At 50.8% G+C, this 14869-nt stretch overlaps 1 protein-coding gene across 1 annotated transcript in view; it reads left to right on the forward strand.

The window, feature by feature from the left end:
- PARP6 (poly(ADP-ribose) polymerase family member 6) overlaps positions 1–12216 on the forward strand; it is a 50536-nt gene extending 38320 nt beyond the window's left edge. The window contains exons 20-23 of the mRNA XM_032769223.1: positions 4246–4325; positions 6440–6503; positions 10519–10603; positions 11553–12216. Of these exons, the coding sequence (XP_032625114.1) occupies positions 4246–4325; positions 6440–6503; positions 10519–10603; positions 11553–11655 (332 nt within the window). The 3' untranslated portion in view covers positions 11656–12216. The remainder of the gene's footprint in view (positions 1–4245; positions 4326–6439; positions 6504–10518; positions 10604–11552) is intronic.
- The last annotated feature ends 2653 nt before the right edge of the window (positions 12217–14869 follow it).

Consider the following 14869-nt stretch of genomic DNA (forward strand, 5'->3'; position numbering starts at 1 on the left):
CGGAGCCGCGAGACCCGCGCGGGGGGCGGCGAAATGTCCCGGCGCCTAGGGCGTCAGAAATCCTAGCTCCGGCCCTGTCCACACCCCTAATAATATTTGTTGCCCTTCTCTATACCATTCCAAATTCTAATACTCCTTGTTTGAGATGGGGTGCCCAGAACTGCAAGCAGTATTCGCTGTGTGGGCGTACCATGGATTTATATAGTGGCATTATGATATTTTCTGTTTTTTATCTATCCCTTTCCTAATAGTTCCCAGCATTGGGTTAGCTTTTGTGACTGTCACTGCACATTAAGCAGATGTTTTTAGATAACTATCCTTAATAATGCCAAGATCTCTGTCTTGAGTGGTAACAACTAATTTAGACACCAGCATTTTGTATCCGTAGTTGGGATTATTTTTTTTCAATGTACATTTCTTCACAGTTATCAATATTGAATTTCATCTGACATTTTGTTACCCAGTCTCCCAGTTTTGTGAGATCCCTTTGTAACTCTTTGCTGTTAGCTTTGGACTTAACTCTCTTGAGTAATTTTGTATCATCTGCAAATTTTGCCACCTCATTGTTTACCCTTTTTTCCAGATCATTTATGAATATGTTGAACACCACTGGTCCCAGTACAGACCCCTGGGGGACACCACTATTTACGTCTCTCCATTCTGAAAACTGACCATTTATTCCTACCCTTTGTTTCCTATCTTTTAACCAGTTACTGATCCATGAAAGGACCTTCCCTCTTATCCCATGACTGCTTAGTTTGCCTAACAGCCTTTGGTGTGGGACCTTGTCAAAGACTTTCTGAAAGTCCAAGAAAACTATACCAACTGGATCATATACTTGTTGACCCCCCTCAAAGAATTGTAATAGATTGGTGAGGCATGATTTCCTTCTACAAAAATTGTATTGAGATTTCCCCAACATATCATGTTTATGTATCTGATAATTCTCTTCTTTACTACAGTTTCAATCAATTTGTCTGGTAATGAATTTGGGCTTTCCATCTTGTAATTGCCAGAATCACCTCTGGGGGCTTTTTAAAAAAATCAGCATTACATTAGCTATCCTCCACTGATACAGAGGCTGTATCAGACGCTGATTTAAGCAATAGGTTACATACCACAGATATTAATTCTGCGATTTCATATATGAGTTCCTTCAGAACTCTTGGGTGAATACCAGCTGGTCCTGGTGACCTATTACTGTTTAATTTAGCTATTTATTCCAAAACCTCCTCTATTGACACTTCAGTCTGAGATGGTTCCCCAGGATGGCTCAGATGTGGGGATCTCCCTCACATCCTCTGCAGTGAAAACTGATGCAAAGAATTAATTTAGCTTCTCCACAATGGCCTTGTCTTCCTTGAGTGCTCTTTTAGCACCTCAATCGTCCAGTGCCCTCATTGATTATTTGGCACGCTTCCTGCTTCTGCGGTGCTTAAAAAAATTGCTGTTAGTTTTTGTGTCTTTAGCTAGTTGCTCTTCAGTCTTTATTAGTCTGCCTTAATATGCTTTTACACTTGACTTGCCAGAGTTTATGCTCTGTTTTACTTTCCTCACTAGGATTTGACTTCCAGTTTTTAAAGGATACCTTTTTACCTCTAACCACCTCTTTTACTCAGTTCTTTGGCCATCACAGCATGTGTTTTGATTCTCTTACTGTTCTGTTGTGTTATATTTGGGGTATACATTTAGTCTGAACCTCTGTCACGGTGTTTTAAAATAGTGTCGATGCAGTTTGCAGGAATTTCCCCCTTGAGACTGTCCCTTTTAATTTCCATTTAACGAACTTCCTCCTTTTTGTGTAGTTCCCCTTTTTTAAGTAAAATGCGACTGTGGTGGGTTTCTGTGGCATTTCCCCCCTCCAAAGATATTACATTATGGTCACTGTTGCTGAGTGGTTCAGCTGTGTTCACCTCTTGGACCAGACTCTGTGCTCCACTTAAGAAAAGGAGAACATGAAGCACCTGAACTACAGGTGCTATGGGCACCGCAGCAGCATTTCCATACTGAACTTGTTCGGTTTCAGTTTCCCATTTTTCAAAGAAATATCAACATTTCCCATGGAAAATTTGGACAAAAATAACTTGTTTAATTTGTGTAGAAATTTGCCATAGAAAAATAACCTGTTTTCCAACTAGCTTTAATTAACATACTTCCCCCGATGTGTCTGCCAGGGCGCCCAGCTTCCTGGCTGGCCCAGTTCGCTCAGCCACTGCATCAGCACAATAAGAAACCCCAATGCAAACTAGGGGCCCAGTCCTGCCTCCCTTGTGTATCTGAAGCTTTTATTGGCTTCAGTGAGGACTAGGGCCCTCTGCCCTTGTCTCTTAGCCCATCACCTCTCAGGCCTTTCCTGTGCTGGGGCTTGCTTGGTTTATTTGATCTGCAAAAGTCTCTCCACAGGAACTTTGAAAATCTGGCTTTAGCTCTTCAAAAGAGCTCAGGCCTAGATTTCCAGTATTGGAACCCTTCGCTGGGGCCAGATTTCCCAGAGAGCCGTGCACCTGCCGTACTCAGTGGGCGGACCCCTAAGAAAATCAGGCCAGTCACGTGGAGAGGTGAAGAGTGCTAAAGAGCTGCAGCCAAAGCTGTTAGAAGCCATGGATCCCCCTCCTGGAGCAGTCTCAGCACAGTCGCTGGCATCACGGCTACTAGCCAGACAGTGCTGCCATGGCCAATGGGGGTGGAGGGAGAGTTCCCACAGATCCCATTCCAGGGTTTCTGCTGGCCCTTCTCTTGGTCCCATGGATTCACAGATTTGAAGGCCAGAAGGGGACCACCATGATCACATAGTCTGGCCTCCTGTCTAACACAGACCAGAGAGCTGGGGGACATGGAGACTCCTGGTCCCTGTTTATTCCCCTCTCCATGGGAAGGTGAACGTGGGGAGCTTTCTGATTCCTAGGGCCCTTTTACACTACTCACTCTGAGGATCTGGGGCCAATGGACTGATGTCTCTTAGGGCACATCAGGAAGCAAACGAGGGCGGTGGAAGCCATGTCTGCTTAATCCACTTCCAGCTTGAATGTCCCTGAAACACATCACACTGCTGCAGGCCTTGCCCCTTAGCTCTGGAAAGTCAAACTCATCGCTGCGTCATCTGTCAAGGGCCCTGACCCATGAATGCTTCCCAGTCAGGTTGGATCTTCACCAGGAGCATTTGCTGACAATGCATGTCTGGGGGGCCTAGCCCAGGCCAGTGGGATGGCAGAGAAAGTCAGTGTCCCCCTGCTTCAGCCACAAGCACCTAGGGAGCAAGCTGGCTGCTCTGGGATTCATCTGGCTTCTGTGGATTGAAGCTGCCCCATGGCAGTTTCAGGAGGCTGGGGGAGACAGAATTCAAGCTCCAGGTCCTGTTAAACTCCATACTAACAGGGAACCACAGCAACTCCTGTTAACAAGGCTCAGACCCTGCCTTCAGCAGTGTCACTTGCTCCCCACCTTTGTCCTTCACAATGGCCCCAGGCAGCCCTAGATGGTGGCAGCTGTGGCTGTCTCATTCCACAGTGCGTGGCCCTTGAGGAGCACTTTATTACAGAGTCTCCTCCTCCCTAAGCAGCTGTGATTGTTAAGCTACAAGGCAGGTATCATGTAGCCGGTGAGGTACATACGCAGGGTAAGACACGTGGCCTGGTGGAGCTGTGTGCTGGGCTGTAGCTCAGGAGACATGGGGTCAATTCCCAGCTCAGCTGCAAATGCTGTGGCTTTAGGCAAATCATGTGATCTACCCTGTGTTCCAGTTCCCAAGCTGTAAGAGTGGGTCCAGTCCTCCCACTTGGGCTAAATCCATGAGTGGCTGTGGTGTGGCGGAGCCATGTTGCGTTCCTCACTCGGCCTTGCCTCCTAGAAGATAGACAGCAGACTGAAGATGGTCATCCCAGCTCTTGCCCAAATGATCTCCAGGGACATTTGTCCCTGTGTTGTTACACTCATCAAGTCAGCCCCCTGCATGGTAGTTCCCATGTGCATGCATGCGTTTGTGCTCGTGTATACGAGAGGGTTCCTGCACCATCTAATGTTCTTGATGGGAATGTCTGCTTGGGTCATGGCACAGCCTTGGGTTTGGCAGTGCATTGCCAGGGCACTATTGATCTGCATGGAGAGCTGGCCTCATCCTTTCACCTCCTTCAGCAAGCAGCTGTGTGCCTTGTGGAGCATCCTGGACACAGGATCTAGCGAGAGGAGGGCGGCCTTTCCCCAGTAACTGCTGATCTGTGCTGTTGTTCTTCCTTTATTGTCCAACAGGGATGGGGAAAGGACAGCACAGGATGCCCTCAAAGGATGAGCTCGTCCAGAGATATAACCGAATGAACACCATTCCTCAGGTAACCGGCGGTATTGCTTGCTGGGCCTTGTCCCCGGAATCCCAGCCATGCACAGTCTGTGTTTGTCCTTCTACCCTCATGCCAGCTGCAAGGATATGTGCAAGATAGGCCTGTGTCATGCTTGAGATGTGTTTGCGCAATCACTGTTGCTTCTGTGCCTGAGGGGAAGGAATGTTGTCCGGTGGTTAGAGCAGGCGACTGGGGCTCAGGGCTCCTAAGTTCTATTTGCTGTTCTGTTGGTCTTTTGGTAAGGGCCATAACCGCTTAGTATTGGCCTGACTCTGATCCCATTGATGTCAATGGGCAGTCAACTTCTGACTCTGAGGGTCAACTTCTGAAAACCCCACCTTCTGTGCCTCAGTTTACCTATCTATAAAATGTGTATAGTCAATCTCACCTACCTCTCTGGTTTATGCCCTGGGCTTCTACATCTGGAGACCTGGCTATTTACATCTTTCAGATGTTGGCGGGATTTATTCTGGCTCTATTTTTGCAAAGCATGAAGCTGATCATGTGTCCTGAGACAAGGCTGGGATGCATTGGCAGAGCTGTGTGTGTGTGTGTGTGTGTGTGCCAGACTTGTACAGCTCTGCCTGCAGTGAACCCAGCCTGAGCCATCAGCGTCTCCAATATACAAGCATCCAATCCTGGTCCTTCCATGGGAGCAGTGAGACTGGGAATTCCCCCGTCAATCTTCAGGGTGGGGTGGATACAGCACTGCTCACCTGGGTCTATAGCTGGCTGTTGGCTGTGCACAGCCTGGGGGCAGCCTGTTTGAATCCTGAGAAGGGGGTGGTGGAGCCTGCCCGAGGGAAAGATGTTCTGTTCGGAACCGAACGCCACTGTGTTACCCCTTTGCCTCCACATGTGAGAATTGTGCTGGAGCTTAAACTGTGAGTCAGCTCCCTGCCACTCAGCCAGCCCACCTCACTGCACACTCCTCAAGGCTCTGCCCATCTAAGCCTTGCCTTGCTGGGACCCATCAGTGAACCCCAGTTCCCACACTCCCTGGAGCGATCTCCCTGCAGTGTCAGCCCCTTTCACTGGACACTTGCATTCGCTGCCTCCAACGAGACGGTGTACACACCAATTGGTTAGGTTAGCTGAAGACTCGCCCTTGATTTCCATGCACAACACTGAGATGGTTTGGTAAGAAAACAAGAATATGTTGATTTATACAGAACAGAGATTTAAGTGATACTAAGCAAGAGGCTTGTCTGGTTACAAGCTAAATGAAAGTAAAACCCGCTTTCTAGCGTCAAAAGCATAACAGATCACAAGCTTGGTCTCAGGCAATTTCTCACTTATAATCTCTTCTCAGAGACTTCAAGCCCCATGGCTGAAGATCCACCTTTCACAGATTCCCAGGGCTCTGGCCTCACTTAAGTGATAGATACTTAGAATGTCTTTGTGCTCCCTCTTCCAATTTCCAAAGTCTATTGTCTTTGTCTCAAGAGCCAGAAAGATTTCCTGGGCATGCAGGCTTCAAGCCCCAGTGAGCTCACTGAGTGCCTTCTTCCATTGCCTGTTAGCTTGATGGCTTTGTTCACTTGATATATAAATGTACTTTTCATTGTCCTCTACCGGTCATTAAGCCTGTCAGACATTCCTTTGCCTAGGGTAAGCTGGGGTCAGGCTCCGACTCCCAAACACATTTCCAGCACACATATACAACTCTTTGTACCCTGTCTGTACATGCGTTACGCAATGACTTTCAGGACCAGCATGCCACCAGTTTACGTATGATACCTTACATGATACCTTTTAGAGACATGTTAGGACAACAGCGTGTTGGTGTAGTGGGCCCTCTGCCAGTGGGCACTGAGGGGTGCTTTGGGTCCCACCCTCAGTTGGGGGCTGGGCCACAGAGCCCAGAACTCAACAAATTACTGAGAACAACAAATGAAGAAAGCAGGGCTGGGGTCCAGCCCTGGTTGGGTTATCAGTGTTTATACCTCTGAAGTGGTCAGTATTCTCCACTGTGATTGGCTGCTCCTACGGAGCTTGGACTATGAAAGGGGCAGGGCTGGCCGCTGCAAGGGCAGAGCAGTGACGCAACCCGAGTGGGGTGCCAGGCAGGTCATGGTAACCCAGACTTTGTGGTTTGTTTGCAGACTCGATCCATCCAGTCCCGGTTCCTACAGAGTCGGAATCTAAACTGTATAGCACTTTGTGAAGGTAAGAGGTGGAAGAAGGGGTGTCCTCACTCCCTGCCTTGAGGGCCCTGGGACCCAGGAATGGCACTGGAACAAGGGGGGTTGGAATGGTGGGTGTCAGAAACCTGGCTGCCTATTGCCTGTTCTCTGAGTGCAGACTGTCGCAGCTTGCCATCCCTTCCTGCTGGGCTGTGCAGCTGGTGGTCTGCTCACTCCATGCCCTAGTGGGATGCGCTGCCCATTCACCACCTTGGCCATCCATATGCTGGTGTCCCCTCTCTGCCACACAAATGGCTGTGGCACAATGTGTCCCAGGTCTTGTGCTGTGGTGGGCATCGTTTCTCTCTCTCTAGGAGTATCTGGGCCAGTCTGGAGGCTGGTCCATGGCTGGAGGGGATCCATGCCACGTTGTCTCTGGTAGAGCTTTGGCTGGCATCACTCACTCAGGAGTCTTCTCTTGGAGACCCAGAAGGGTGGTGTTAGCCCTGGCTCCTCCCCAGCAGCTTTCCCCGGTAGCGGTGAGGGTTGCAGGGGCTCTGCTAGATCACCTCCTCACTTCCAGCATGGCTGTGAGGCTGTGGGGGGCAGCGAGCCACCATGAACTGCGCGTGACAGGTAGGTCTCGGCCTCTTCTGTGCTGAGCCCATTGGGTTCAGTGTCTTTCCTTTTCTCAGTGCCTGGCTGGGGAAAGGGCTTGGGGAATGGTGGTCTGGCTGGGGCTCACTTGATCAGCTGATGGCTGGTCTCTGGCATGGATGGGGCCTGCCCATGGGATCTGGGTGGATCCCTGGTAGCTTCTGGGCACAGCTCCAGGGGCTGATACTGACTTTTTAAAGCCCTGCCTAGTGGGACTGTCTGGCTGGGATCCTGTCTCCTCCCCAGGCCCCCATGTAGTAGTTGAGATCAGCCGATGTTCTTTTGTGAACTGTCCCCGGAACCAGACGCCCTGCCTGGGCATTTCCAGTGCTGGGCCCCTGTGCTTTGGAACTGACTTATGCCCTCTATTGGATCTGAGCCCACTGACCGCTGGGGCTGGTGTGACGCCTGCCTGTCCCCTCCTGGTGCCAGTGGGAAGCGTTTTGCTCTTCATGTTGGGCAGGAAACCGTTTTCTTTTCCAGTGAATATTTGAGAAATGTCTTCCAGTCCCAAATCGGGATGAAAAGTCAGAACATGAAAATGTTCATGCATTGGAAATCTGAAGGCATTTTGGTTTGGCTCAGTCAAACATTTCATTGCCATAAAGTCAAAACATTTTGTCCACTTTCCAGTTTCTATTTTTTAACTCTACCTGGCTTGAGTTTGAAATGGACGGGACTTTCCAACTGGAGGAACCAGAGCGTTTTGTTCTGAGAAATGCAAAATGGGCATTTTGACCATTCAGGAACGGTTTTTCCAAACATGCTTTGGGGCTGAGATGTTTGTCCATACATTCCCACCAGAAGTTTTGGTTTCAATGATTCTGCTTTTTTTTTTTTTTTTGGGCAGGAGGACAAAAAAAGGATGAACTGAATCAATCCCAGCCAGCTCTAGGCTCTTTGCTTGTAGCCTGACTTCCTTGCCATTGGCTCTCTCCTCACTGATCTGGCTGCACTGCTCTTTGCAGCAGGGACTGGCTCTTGCTGCGTGTTTATACACTTCCTAGCGCAATGGGGTCTTGATCTCAGTGGGGGCTCCTAGATGATTCAACAATACAAATAAATAACGCTGTTCAGTTGATGTTAGTCAACTCCTTTTTGTAAGTTTTGAAACATAATTGTATAGGCGGGTCCCTTGGGGTGATCCTAATGATTCCTGGAGTTTTTAAGGCTAGACTATTAGACCTTGTAGTCCAGCAGTTCTCAGCCAGGGACTTGGGGCCCTCTGGGGGGCCTCAAGCAGGTTTCAGGTGGGTCCGCCAAAGTAAACCAGAGAGCTGGTCCAACTTTAGATTTGCTGGGGCTCAGGGCAGAAAGCTGAAGCCCGAACTGCCTGGGGCTGAAGCTTGAGCAACTTAGCTTTGCGGGGCCCTGTGTGCATAGGGCCTTGGGCAGTTTCCCTGCTTGCTACTCCATAACACTGGCCCTGACTTTTAATATACTGGACATGCAGAAAGCCAGTTGTTTTGGCGCAGGTGGGCTGTGGAGTTTTTATAGCATGTTGGGGTGGAGTGCTTAGAATGAAAAAGGTGGAGAACCTCCTGCATAGAATCAGAATCGTAAAATATCAGGGTTGGAAAGGACCTCAGGAGGTCATCTAGTCCAACCCCCTGCTCAAAGCAGGACCAATCCCCAAGTACATCATCCCAGTCAGGGCTTTGTTAAGCCTGACCTTAAAAACATCTAAGGAAGGAGATTCCACTACCTCCCTAGGTAACGCATTCCAGTGCTTCACCACCCTCCTAGTGAAAAAATACCCAACCTAGACCTCTCCCACTGCAACTTGAGACCATTACTCCTTGTTCTGTCATCTGCCATCACTGAGAACAGTCTAGATCCATCCTCTTTGGAACCCCTTTTCAGGTAGTTGAAAGCAGGGCTGCCCAGAGGGCGGGGCAAGTAGGGCAATTTGCCCCAGGCCCCGCGGAGGCTCCGTCAGCTGCTCCAGGTTTTTGGCGGCACTTTGGCGGCGGGCCCTTCACTCGCTCCGAGTCTTCGGCGGTGAGTCCTTCAGTGCAGTGGAAGACTCGAAGCGAGTGAAGGACCCGCCACTGAAGTGCTGCCGAAGTCTCGGAGCGCCACCCGGTGAGTACAAGTGCTGCAAGCGGTGGGTGGGGCGGGGGAAAAGCCGCGATCGATGGCACTTAGGCTGCTCTACTGCCGCCGCTTCATTCTTCAGCGGCAATTCGGCGGCGGGTCTTTCCCTCCGAGAGGGACCCGCTGCTGAATTGCCGCCGAAGACCCGGCCCTGCCCCAGGCCCTCTGAATCCTCTGGGCGGCCCTGGTTGAAAGCAGCTATCAAATCCCCCATTATTCTTCTCTTCTGCAGACTAAATAATCCCAGTGCCCTCAGCCTCTCTTCGTAAACAGCGCCGGCACAACCCATTAGGTGACCTAGGCGGTCACCTAGGGCACTGACATTTGAGGGAAGGTGACTGCGGCAGCTGGATGTGCGGCCGCCATGGTTGGGGGTGCCATTTTGGGGGCGCGACCTTCCGCCGCCTAGGGTGTCAAAAAGGCTGCTGACGCTCCTGCTCATAAATCATGTGCTCCAGCCCCCTAATCATTTTTTGTTGCCCTCCGCTGGACTTTTTCCAATTTTTCTGCATCCTTCTTGTATGGGGCCCAAAACTGGACGCTACTCCAGACGAGGCCTCAGCAATGCCGAATAGAGGGGAATGATCACATCCCTCTATCTGCTGGCAATGCCCCTACTTATACAGCCCAAAATGCCGTTAGCCTTCTTGGCAACAAAGACACACTGCTGACTCATATCCTCCTTCTCATCCACTGTAATCCCCAGGTCCTTTTCTGCAGAACTGCTGCTTAGCCACTCGGTCCCTAGTCTGTAGCAGTGCATGGGATTCTTCCATCCTAAGTGCAGGATTCTGCACTTGTCCTTGCTGAACCTCATTAGATTTCCTTTAGGCCAATCCTCTAATTTGTCTAGGTCTTTCTGTATCCTATCCCTATCCTCCAGCATATCTACCACTCCTCCCAGCACAGGCCCAAATCTCATCCCAGTATCCTGTTGAATGGGCACACTTCAGTGGATTAATTAAATGAGGTGACTGATTGGAGTGCAGCCAAGCTGCAGTAACAGGTGTTAACAGGTCAGTGGGTAGATAATGGTGCAGTTCCCTGGGGTCACTGCCAGGCAGTGCCATTGTGCAGCACCATGGGTGTCCTTGGCATGATCACTCCATTATTCCTTGATGGTTGTGCCTCTCCCAGCAATCCTGTCTAGCATGGGGAGGCAGCCCTTCCCCCCCACAGCCTGGTGCGGCAGGACAGATGTACCCAGGGACAGTGCCATGGGACTGGCATCCAAGGCAGGGCCCCAGCTTTGTGTGTGAACCATGAGGGCCACTGGCACCTGTCTGACATCCCTCCCGTTGCAGTGATCACCTCGAAGGATCTCCAGAAGCATGGGAACATCTGGGTGTGCCCGGTTTCGGACCATGTCTGCACCCGCTTCTTCTTTGTGTGAGTGCAGGGGCACAAGTTGGGAATGACCCTGCTTATGGGATGGTGGCAGCTCCCCCTTTGGGGATGGGATGGCCCAAACTGCACCAGGACGGCCCAAACAGCAAGAGCATTGTGAACTATTAGTCCGCATCCCGACTCAGCCCCGTAGGGGAAGGGAGAGGAGAGCGCAGTGCCCCTCACTGCCCCCGCCCCCCAGGGAGGTCTCCAGGGCCCAGCAGCATCCTGTGTGCCACCAAATGGATGCTCGAGTGCAGCCTCTAGCCCCACTGCCCCTTCCTTCCATACCAGGCCCCTCCATTCATTACCGCCCCCTCTCCCTATGGCCTCCCCTGCCCCAGTCAGCCAGAGTGGCACTGGCGTGCAGCTGTCAGCATTGAGAGGAAGGTGAGCCCCAGAACCTGCTCCCCTTGGCTCTGCACAGCTCAGGGCCTGGTGCCTGCCAGCTGGGGGCACAAGGGGCGCTGGGCATGGAGGTGCTGGCAGGCAGAGCCCCTGGCCTGGTGCTCAGCGCCAGCAGCACAGCGGAGGGGTCTGCACTCCCACCAGGAGGCCAGCCCTGCCGAGACGGACCCATGTTGGAGCTGAGAGCTACTACCAGACGCTGACAGCCAGGGTGCTGGCGCTTGCAGCCCGGCTCTGCTCTGGGAGGGGTGTTAGCAATGGAGTGGCTCCCAGTCTGCGGCCCCACTGGCAAACCTGGGTGGTTTAGCTGAGCCTCATCTCCCTCCTGCCAGCCCCTTGCCCAGATACAGAGCAAGGTGCCTGTCTTTGCAGTCAGAGACCTGCCCCTCTGTCCGAAGGCCTGGAGACCCCAGCTCTGCTCCCCTCGATGGGGGTGTGGCCCTGGGGGTGGGTTATTGCTGGAGCAGGGACACACTGGCAATGGGAGCTCTGGGTGAACGCTGAGTCCCACCTCATGCTGCTTTCCCTGCCTTGCCCCTCCCAGGTATGAAGACGGGCAAGTAGGAGACGCCAATATAAACACTCAGGACCCCAAGATCCAGAAGGAAATCATGCGCGTGATCGGAACTCAGGTCTACACAAATTGAGGGGCACCTGCGGAGCCCACACTTTTCATGCAGGGAGCCGGCGAGCCGCTCCCCCTGGTGCAGGCAGAAAGGAGCCGGGTGTCCTAGGCTGCCAAAAGGAGCAATGAAAACACTGGCTTCACAAGGGAAACAGACAGGCGAGGGGGTGGAGTGAGGTCTGCAGCATCCTCCTTGGAGCAGGACTCTGCCGCTTCAGCCAGCATCACATATGGAGGGCAATGGCTCCCATGCCACATCTGGGAAGCAGAGGTGCGACTGAGAGTCAGGTTTCCCAGCTGGCTCCCTGCTGCCTGTGCATAGATGTATAGCAGAGAACATGGCCAGGGCGGGCTTGTTGATATTTTCCCATTTCCCTCCCACCCCCCGCTTTGATCACCCTATATCCCAGCACTGAGCAGGAGCCATGGGCACGTCCTGCCTCATGTGCCTGCCCTTGGACCTGGGCGTTGCCCCTGGGCACATGGCCGTTCTCAAGTTTACAGCAATGACATTTTTAACAACAATAAAAACAAAGCAAAAAAAAAAAAAGGTTTTAACATATTAAAGTTCTTTAAAAAACTGTCCCTGACTCTGCCTTTGTGAATGGGCCTCTGATGTGAATGTTATGGCCACCATGAGTGGTTGAGGCATAGAGGGGTAACAGCCTACTACTGCAGCCAGTTAGTGGCTTTGCTGGTATAGTTCGAGTAGTAGCAGCTGGCTGAGTATCAGGGTGGAAGCTCCTGCGTTTGAAACCCACTTCTGAAGTGCAGCCGGGGGTGGTTACATTGGCATTTGAACCCAGGGGCTGGTTGCATCACTGTAAGTAGCAGGGTGCCGATTGGTCTGATCAGAGGAACAGCTGCAGTAGGTTTAGTGGCTTTGCTCAAGGTCTCAGTGGCTCATCTATTCCCCAGAGCCTTGCTGAGACAGTGCAGTGAGACTTCCCTGGCATAGCAGTGCCAGTCACAAGTTGTGATGAGCTGTGAGCCCAACCCTCTGCCCATGGGGCACCAAGGATGGTAGAGCCATAGCCGGGAAGGCTGAGCTGTTTGGTATTCAGCCACACACTGTTAGCCTCTCAGGGGGCAGTCATGATCGAGGAAAGTGTCACTGATCGTGTGCCAGCCACATCAGCATCAGAGACTCTAAGCCCCAGGCCGTGCTGCTCAGAGAGTGGCTTTGCGATCACCAGGGGAACATCCCTGGGGCAATGCCTCTGCCCTGGAAGTGGAGCCAGGCACTCTGATGGCAGCGTAAAGCAGCTCTGCAATGGTGCCTCAGGGGCTCTTTGCTTGGTGGTTTTGCTACATAATTTGTTCCGTTTACAAACCCCACAGTGATCACCGAGGGCCATAACCACAAATCTCACCTTGCTCCGCCAGCCAGCTTCCCCATTGCCCCGCTGACGTCAGTGCAGCGTGGGCGTCGACTGCTCCCAAATCTGAGTGGTGACAGCTTGCCCCTGCTTTGTCCTGGTATTGAGATGGACACAAGAAGCAGAGGCTCTTCCACTTAGGCTCACCAGCTCTGAGTGAAGGCTGCCTGATCTGGCAAGGATGCCCTGGCAGGAAGGCCTCTCCAGAGCTGGTGTGGCCCTGCAGGCTAGGAGAGGAAGAATGGCTTTTGTCTGCAAAGCTCCAACATGCACCCATTGCACGGGCCGCCAGGGGCACAGGCAACTTTGAAACTAATTCAGCTCCTGGCAGCATCAGCAAGTCCCAGAGCTTCAGCCCTGCCCCACTTTAGTCAAACGCACAGCCCTGTTTCCAGACCTTCCCTAGGGTTCCAGTTCAGCCAACAAGTGAAGCTTTAAGCACTTGAACTGTCCCATTAAAGTCACCAGCACATCACACACTGAGGATCCAGCGCATAGCTGCTGACTTTTGTTTTTGCTGGTGGGTACTTTTGAAGAGGTGTGTGTGTATGGGGAGAAGGGGGGGGGCGGGGGGCACTCTGCCAGTTTTGGAGGGAGGCTATTTTCAGCATATTTATATACTACTTTCATATTCTAGTTATTGAATGTGTCTATCACTGGTATCTTTACTATTTTAATAATGAATACATTGTTATGAACCACATAATTACATTATCATGGATTATGGTATATTAAGATCATTGCAATCACAAGCTGTCTTCACTAATATCCCAGTTTAAAGACATTATGTCTCACTGTAGTTTTCTGGATGAAACTGTCAGCAATCTTATTTACATCTAGGTTCCCTGGTATTATTTTGATGCACGTTAAGGACAGCTACATTATTCAGTTGTGTGTGTCCCATTGATGACTGGAGAGAATTTTTCAATCTTCTGAAGCAAGAGAATGAGCATGCCACAATTCAGGATGATACAGGCACAGTGAGAAGGATTCTTATGAATTTGCAGTGCTCTGGAAACACAGTGCTTCCAGAGTACCACAAATGATTCCAAGATCTCTTTCTTGATGGGTAACAGCTAATTTAGGCACCATCATTTTATATGTATAGTTGGGATTATATTTTGCCATGTGCATTACTTTGCATTTAACATTGAATTTCATCTGCCATTTTGTTGTCAAGTCACGCAGTTTTGTGAGATCCTTTTGTAACTCTTTGTAGTCTGAATTGGATTTAACTACCTTGAATAATTCTGTATCATCTGCAAACTTTGCCACCTCACCATTTACCCTTTTTGCAGATTATTTATGAATATATTGAACAGCACTGGTCCCAGACCAGTACAAGCTGGGAGGTGTGAGGGAGAGAGACACCACTATTTACTTCTCTCCATTTTGAAAATGGACCATTTGTTCCTACCCTATCTTTTAACTGGAGTGCCTGGAATGCTTTCAGGATAATCTAACCACCCTTAATTCATTTAATGACAAGCAGCCTTTTGTTATCTTAGGCCTTGGCTACACTTGATAGTTACAGCACTGTTGGTGGCTTTACAGCGCTGTAACTCACTCCCCGTCCACACTGGCAAGGCACATACAGTGCTGTATCTCCATGGCTACAGCGCTGCTTGTACTCCACTCCCTGAGATGAATAAAGAGTATAGTGCTGGGGTGCCAGTGTAAACAGGTGTCATGGTATAATTCCCCACTCTGAACCTTAGCGTCCAAAAGATGGGGTACCAGCATGAATTCCTCTAAGCTCAATTACCAGCTTAGTACTTGTAGCACTGCCACCAACCAGGAATTCCAGTGCCTGGTACACTCTGGTCCCCCCAAAACCTTGCCCGGGGAACCCCAAGA

This window comes from Chelonoidis abingdonii, chromosome 9 (assembly GCF_003597395.2).
Source record: "Chelonoidis abingdonii isolate Lonesome George chromosome 9, CheloAbing_2.0, whole genome shotgun sequence".
NCBI classification, from domain to species: domain Eukaryota; kingdom Metazoa; phylum Chordata; order Testudines; family Testudinidae; genus Chelonoidis; species Chelonoidis abingdonii.